Source organism: Rutilus rutilus, assembly GCF_951802725.1.
Source record: "Rutilus rutilus genome assembly, chromosome: 14".
In the NCBI taxonomy this organism is placed as follows: domain Eukaryota; kingdom Metazoa; phylum Chordata; class Actinopteri; order Cypriniformes; family Leuciscidae; genus Rutilus; species Rutilus rutilus.
The window spans coordinates 17189774-17197635 of record NC_140219.1 but is presented as its reverse complement, the minus strand read 5'-3'; the positions used below and the strand labels follow the sequence as shown (position 1 = coordinate 17197635).

The 7862-nt window shown below is 39.6% G+C and overlaps 1 protein-coding gene across 2 annotated transcripts in view; it reads left to right on the top strand.

The window, feature by feature from the left end:
* The window catches only part of ebf1a (EBF transcription factor 1a), a 125082-nt gene continuing 117220 nt past the window's right edge, over nucleotides 1-7862 (top strand). For both annotated transcript variants that reach the window (XM_084429812.1, XM_084429813.1), the window contains exons 1-4: nucleotides 1-705; nucleotides 1474-1630; nucleotides 2422-2485; nucleotides 3380-3435. In XM_084429812.1, coding sequence (XP_084285938.1) covers nucleotides 572-705; nucleotides 1474-1630; nucleotides 2422-2485; nucleotides 3380-3435 — 411 coding nt within the window. In that variant the 5' untranslated portion in view covers nucleotides 1-571. The remainder of the gene's footprint in view (nucleotides 706-1473; nucleotides 1631-2421; nucleotides 2486-3379; nucleotides 3436-7862) is intronic.

The window sequence follows — 7862 nt, the reverse complement described above, 5'->3', positions numbered from 1 at the left end:
AGTTTGCTTGTGTTTAGTTCCCAGAGACAGTCAAATCGGATTCCTTTGGGAAAGGACACAAATCACTCCCGTTTGAACAAGGGGAACAGCGAGGGAGCTGTCTTCACAAGGGTCCACCTCTCCTGCTTGATTTCATATTGCTCATTCATGTGATTTGATCAGAGAATACTCTTTGTGGAGAAAGACAGGAAGGAGAAAATAAAGAGAGAGAGAAAAAAAAAAGTCTCTGGATGATGACATTTGATCTAACCCTCAGCGAAGCCCGTTCTTGATCCTATTGTTTCTTAAAGTGACATTAGACTTTTTGCGCACGCTAGACCAAAGGGACCTCCAGTCTAATCTTACAGTTTTTGTTTGTTTGTTTGTTTATTGTTGCATGGTGTTCCCAAACCTGGATGTTGACATCTCGCGTTTCTTTTGGCACGTCGCTCTATTTTGTGTTTCAGAGAGGAAGCGCTAATAGAGACAAACGCGGTGACACCTGCTCACCCATACACTTCTCCTTGTCTTGTTTAACGGAGCGATCAAAAGAAGCCAACACCGACTGAGACGGTGACAGGAGTCTGTTTTCATGTTCGGGATTCAAGACAGCATTCAAAGGAGCGGGAGTAGTATGAAAGAGGAGCCCATCGGTGCCGGGATGAACGCTGTCCGGACATGGATGCAGGGCGCCGGAGTGCTGGATGCGAACACAGCCGCTCAGAGGTAAGCCGGCGGCGCTACGGGAACAACCACGCAGACGGAATATCGTGCGCTTATCATCTTGGGACGACACGAAACGGTCATGTAGCCTATATCACCCTAATCAGTGCGCGATATCTGCGTATTAATAACCAGGTGACAAAGAGATTGATTTATTGCTGCGATAAGTTTCGGATAGCATCCTCTCCGGCGTGCTGTCGACACCAACAGATGAAATGCTTGGTTTGCAAGTCACATTAAAACCGTTTTTTATTATTTTTAACATTATTATTTCTAACGTTAAAAAAGCCACACACGTTTGCTTTTAAACGACTTCGCCAACAAGTTATGCATTGATTCTGTGGCTTCAAATACTGAATTTGAAAAGAAAATCCAGACCAGTAGTTAGTCATGAACAGTTGAGCATAGTTGTTAGATCTAATTAGATTTATATTAATTTCTTTTTTGATTTACCACAATTAAATCCAATATGTTAAGTATTTGTTGTTAGAAAAAAAAAAATCAGATGCTTCAGAAAAAAAATCCTGCCTAAATTCTTAATGATACAAAAGACCAGACTATATTAATAGACTTCTAAATGTTTGTTTAAGCTATTTAAATTGTTAAAATTACATTTCAAGATTTTTTCGCTCCACTTTGGAAACTAAAACAAATACATTTTTTAACCCTTTTTAGAAAAGTAGCCTATTATTAAATAATTACGAAGAGTGTTGTTTTTATTTGAGATATATAGGCCTATATAAATATATAACTCTGTCTCTCTCTGTGCAGTGGAGTGGGTCTTGCTCGAGCTCACTTTGAGAAGCAGCCTCCTTCAAATCTTCGCAAATCCAACTTCTTCCACTTCGTTTTAGCGCTATACGACAGACAAGGACAACCCGTGGAAATTGAAAGAACTTCTTTTGTTGGATTTGTTGAAAAAGAAAAGGCAAGTGTAACGTTCTCTTGTGCAAATATTGGTTTTGCAAATTTGAATGAAAATGTCTGGTAAATTCTGATAATAATTTTTTTTTAGGCTAACAGAGAAAATGCTGGCGTAAAGTTGAAATCTTTATTCTTGCATTACATTACTGATCTATCAAATCTCAGCTCGTAAACACCCTTTAATTATTATTTTTGTTTTTACATATCTATCCCTAATAATTTAAGAGGATCTCAGGTTTTAGTTTTAGTTTTTTTTTTTTTTTTTTCATTCAGTTTATCATCTGAACACTTCTGTATATTTTGCAGAAAGTTACAGTGATAACCTAAGGTCATATAATACATTTTCCCTTTCAAAACACTAATAAAACAGATTCTTTTTTTATTATTGTGAAGGACCGTATGTTTTGTTTAAATCAGTGAAAACATTTGGAAATAAAGTGACTGACTGCTGATTTCATTAAAAGATGTGGCTATTAATGCTTACTGTAGCCTACATTCAGTCACTTTGTCTATACCACGGGTACATTGTTATTGATCATATCACGTTGTAAAAATATACAAAACTTTATTTTTAAGATCGCTTTTTGATTTTAAACTTGTTCTTACTCACTGAAAATGACGTACAGGTCAGATTTTGATTCGGCTGACTAGCCTACCCTAGCGTTTTTTGTTGTGTTTTTTGTTTTTGTTTTTTTGGCCTCCTGGTCTGCTGGGAAATAGCCGGTCTGACTCACAGGGCTCGTCAGGAATAATCAAATGGGTTTTTCTTGCTAACCATCACATTTATTTTCGCAGGAATCTAGCGGAGAAAAGACAAACAATGGGATCCATTACAGATTGCAGCTTCTTTACAGCAACGGTAAGACGGAACGCATCATCTAAGATCCATTGAACTTTGCATAAACACATCAGGTAGCTATTTACTTCAGTATTTAAATTAAAAAAAGAAAAAGAAAAAACAGCGAGAAGGGGTGACAATAAATAAATAATTCCCTAGCCTATGTAACTAGATAAAACTGATGGAAAAGAAATGTAATGTCCTACAACAATAATAATAATAATAATAACAGGCTAATAATAATTGGCCTATACTGTCATAATAATTCGTATAATAGTTCAAACAAAAGATATTAAAATGCGCAGCAAAGTCGTTGCGTTTTAACTAGGCTATGAATATTATTGAAACACAAAACGATCACCATTAGTGCACTTTTCCGGTTACGCGTTTTCCAGAAATGTGCACTTCATTTTTGATGGAAGCTAATGGCCTGGCCGTAATGAAAGTAGCCTACACTCTTTTCTGTCTACTAATGTGGCAAATTACAACAAGGCGTTTGCAAATTTGTTGCGCCAGTTCCTCCTGTTCCAGACATTTTGAACATACATTTTAGTTAGTTGAAAATCATGTTTTCTGTGATTGTTATTTTGATTATTTCTATTTGACATTTTTATTCGTTTTATTTGACCACAGTTTTCTTGTTTATTTTTCTCTGTAAAAGCTATTTTAATTTTAGTTTGTGTATGTGGGTCTATGTCAGTTTGTTTGATCCAAAACCAATTTCATAATCTTTTAACACTGTCTGCAGACTATGTTGGGTTGGGTTGTCTAGACATTTGAAACATCTATGTTGTATTAAACCCATGTTATTGTGAATGGCAAATATATACCTGCCAGATTCATTTCTAATCCATGTGTGCGTGTGACCTGCATTGTACTGTGAGTTAAAGAGGAGTTATTTTCTCTCCTCTACAGGCATCAGAACAGAACAGGACTTTTACGTACGCCTGATTGACTCCATGACCAAACAGGTAAGACACTATTTCAAAATCCCTACGGTCTGCTGGTGAATATTGTCAGATTTGCAGTGAGAGTGAACGTGTGTGTGTGTGTGTGTGTGTGCCGTGCACCCTGGTGAGTTTGGGGTTACACTCTAGCATGCCTCAGGGGCACGAGGATCGGTTAGTGTCTAAATATGACATACTCTCTCTGGGACATCATTTAAGATGACTGAGCGTATGCATGTATTTATGTGCATACGTGTGACAGCGAGATTGATAGCTAGAGAGAGAAAGAAAGAAAGAGACTTTCAGTTGTATTCATTGTCTGTCACAGGGGATTATCCAGTGGAGCATTTCAATGTTTAAACAGCATACTTCCAGTTTTTGAGTGTGTGTGTGTGTGTGTGTGACTCTTTTGCAACGCCTATAGACTTATCAGTGTGTATTCAAATGTGTTGTGGGAACAGATGTTTATTATGAACAGGCATGCATGAAGATTGTTATAGCTTGTCGTATTAACTGTGCAGGTTGTGAGCTTTAATCTTGGAGAAAAACACACAGGGCAGCGAGAGTGACCTCACATTCTCATATGTGGCGCTCTTCTTTTTCACCCTAAAACAGAACCCCCCTCTCCCCCTCTCTCTCGCTCGTCCCCTCACTTCCTCTCTCATGATCTCTGTCTTTAAATGTTGTGTTAAAGACACTTTAGGGAAAGTGTATCCAACAACGCTAACAGCTGCAAGTCAAGAAGTGTGACAATAAATTTTAGTTCAAAGTTGCATCATTTCAAACAAGAGAGAAAAAAATATCGAATGCATTTGTAATCAAATAAATATGCAAAGCTTGTAAGCTAATTTGACTAATATCTAAAATAATTGTATTTCTCATAAGCTGGTTTGCCGTAGTCGTTTTGTATGACAAGTAATATGTGCGTATGTGTGTGACCCCAGGCAGGGTGAAGTGTGTATAGATACTAGGTGATTAGCAGGCGCTGTGACAGACGCTCCGAACACTTAGTAGGCTACATCATGTGATTTAAACATGCCAGCTCGATTACCCTGTTGTTCCACCCTGTTGCTGGATGTATGCTTATTGAGAAGCTGTAATGACGTGGAGAAAGAGAGAAAATAAAACATCTCATCTGACGATTATTTTAATTTAGTCTAAAATAAAACATTTAGTGTTCTTTACATTTTCTTTAAGTGTTCTTTTATAGTAATATTTAATATTTATTTTACAAATTTTTTTTTTTTTTTAAACTACATTTTCACTCATATAGCCTACTGTTTTTCATGACCAAAAGCATGAATTTCTATTCAGAAATTCCTACTACAAAATCCCTGGATGTTACCTTTGGCGCAAACTGTTCTGCAGCTCCCATTTCTGTATTGTGTGATTTGTTTGTGGTTTTTAATTTCCTTTTGCATAAATGTTTATGTGCGGGAAGCTAGGTGCTGTTACTGATGCTAGTTCTTGCCCGCTCTCTGCTGAGCGGTTTGGCCGGCGTGTAGCGGGACAGATTTATGTGTGTGGGTGAAAGGCAGGAGCGTTGTGCTGAGGGAGAGAGACTGTTCTCTGACACCCCTGAGGTAAATACAGTGGCCAATGGGACTGGCCCCGGCTCAGCCTTTCACTGAGTGTCTCAATAAAAAGCCGTTTATCTCCCCAGGGTTGTCTCCCACGTTCACATATATTACCGACTGATTTATTGGCTATTTCTGTGGCAAACAGCCCTGCCATACCTGTTAATGATGTGGTGCCACTGAGTGAACGAGAAAGAGAGATAGTGTGTGTGAAAGAGAGTTTGGCAGCCTAGTCAACATGCTAGCTGAATATACTGTTACTTTACAAAAAGTTATCAGATGGTATACCAAGGTACCACGGTATTTATTTTTACCTTTAAGGTTACATTAGCTTGTCTCTGCAGCAGTACACGTCGTACATGGACAACTTTGTACCTTTATTTACCCTAAAAGGTTACATATTATTACTTGTATTATAAATGTTGTCCCCTTAGGGGAACTGCCCCAGTGAAAGGTGCATTTTTGCACTTATTTAATGACAGTATTACCATGGTATCAAGTCCAAAAAATGTGGTAAATACGATTTGTTAGGGTACAACTCAGGTCTTTCAGCAACAAAAGACTCTTTCACTACATTTCCCAGAATCCTTTTCTCAAATGCTCCTATATTTACATACAATTCCTCTTTTAAAGTATGGTCACGTTTACTGTTGTTTGGCAAATGTTTGTGCGTGACTGTCACACGTTGGCTGAGCGCGGTGAGGCAGGACGCGAAGACGAAGATAAAAGTGAACAGAGTTTATTGACAGAACGATAACTACACCTAACTGGACTGAAGCATTAACAAGAACCTACAAATGAAAACTATAACGCATACTAATTGTAAAGAAAGATGATTGGATTAACACAGGTGAAAAAAACTGATGAGTAACCACAGAAACTAACTAGAACACAAAGAGTATTCTAGGATGCAAACAAATGGCGGGAAACTGAGAACAAAGGAGACATGCGGGTGAAACTAAGAATAATTGTGATAGTGACGTCCAGTCGTTTCAATAGGATTCAATGTGTTCTGGATTTTTGTGTGGGGGGCGAAAAATGTAACGCAGATTTCGCAACAGGTTCGAGTTGGTCACGCAGATCTGCTGTGTTGACCAATAGAAAGCTGCTTGGTTTGAATGTGTGTTTCACAGCTACATTATTCACAATACAAATGGACCTTTTGTTGCACACGAAATTTCCTGAAAAAATGTGTAACACATATTTATTCGTGTCAAAGACAAACTTGCGCAAGGCCTTTTGACTGGCTCCTCTTCAGATTTCGGATCTTGTTGTCATTTGACTGTGGCGTTTTTTTTTTTTTTTTCTCTCTCTCATCCATGTCAGCTTGAAACGCGGCTTAAGTTATGATGGAGTGTTAGCTGGTATTTAAATGCCTTTTGAAAAACCTGGTCCAAAACCACTCTGCGGTGAGCAGTCAGCCTACATATGCCGAGGAGTGCTCGCAATGTGTTTAAGATTTCCCATTAAAGCCCCATAACTCTGTACAGAGAGGCTATACAGAGCGCCTCTCCACTCAGCATGTGCTGGCTTTGGCAGTGTCGGACGGGAGGGCTGATGAGCAGGTTTATAGAGCTGTTCAACACACACTTCTCTTTAGCACTTAGCAAGGCAGTGAAGTCCAGTCGCCTGACCACACAGTTAGCTAGTGAGCGCTTCTGTACACACACACAGCTATTAGAGACAATCAAACAATCCGGGCTAGAGCTGCAAGGATCAAGTTTGCTTCAAAATAAAGAAACGGTACACGCTAAGCATGAAAACAGACACAATCAGTGCCCTTTTTATGCTCACGCTCACAATAAACACACATTCGCTCTCTCGGTTTGCCTGTGGGAACGGTTGGAGCGGGCGAGGAGAGATGGAGCGGGTGTCAAGCTGACAGGCCGTATCTGTGATCAACGCATGAGCTCGTGACAGATCTGATGAAGACAATGCAGTAAAAGACTCTCTCTCTCTCGCTCTTTATCCTTCCATCCAACTGTTTCCCTCAACAGCTGAAGCACAGAACAAAAGCGAATCACATACGCGGGCTTAATGCGCACACACACTGCGCTGACACGCTAGCGTGATGGTAACAAAGAGGGAAATGTGTTTTCATGTATTTACAGTGAATTGTTTACATGCTTCAGATGCGGCTGTCAGTTCAAGGCTGCACTGCCGGCTCTCAAACGAGATTTGAGGAGCAGTTTGTGCAATATAAAATATGCATTAAAAGCAGCATCAGGGCCTAATGAAAGCTTCACACACACCTCGGCGCACCGCGCCATGCATGTTTCATGCGCTTCACGGCCCTCCTTAAGGAGAGCTTTGTTCAGAAAAGTGTTGGGCTGGAACCGGTGGGCAACTCAGAGCGGTAGCCTGTTGCCGTGTGTGTGTGTTTTTTAGAGCTAAGCTTCGGGCAGATTCCTAAATAAATTTGCACGGGAGAGAGGAAGGTCTCGGCCGTTCTTTCGCTTTGGTGCTGCTTGTGAGCGTATTTTTCCTGTTAATTGCGAAATAGGGTGTGTTTACATGCCAGAAACACTTTTCCAAAGTATACGACATGCAACAAAGTGACACAAATCTCCTATATTGGATATTTCCTGTAATCAGTAGCTGTTTGGAGATTCTGATGATGTCAGATGTGAATGGCCGCTCTGTGCCAGGCCACATAAAGGCTTAATGCTACTCATTTGCAAATATTTGCACACACAAGTTTTGTGGGCCTAAAGATCCCAGTGATTAAGTCTGCTCATCTACATTGAAAATGTGTGTGTGCTTGTGTGAAATTTGTAGCATTCAAAGCTACTATAGACCATGACCTTAAAGACTTTTTTGTTGCAACTTGGTGATGAAAAGTGAGAATTTGGGTAAAATAGGAAGTCTGCCCCA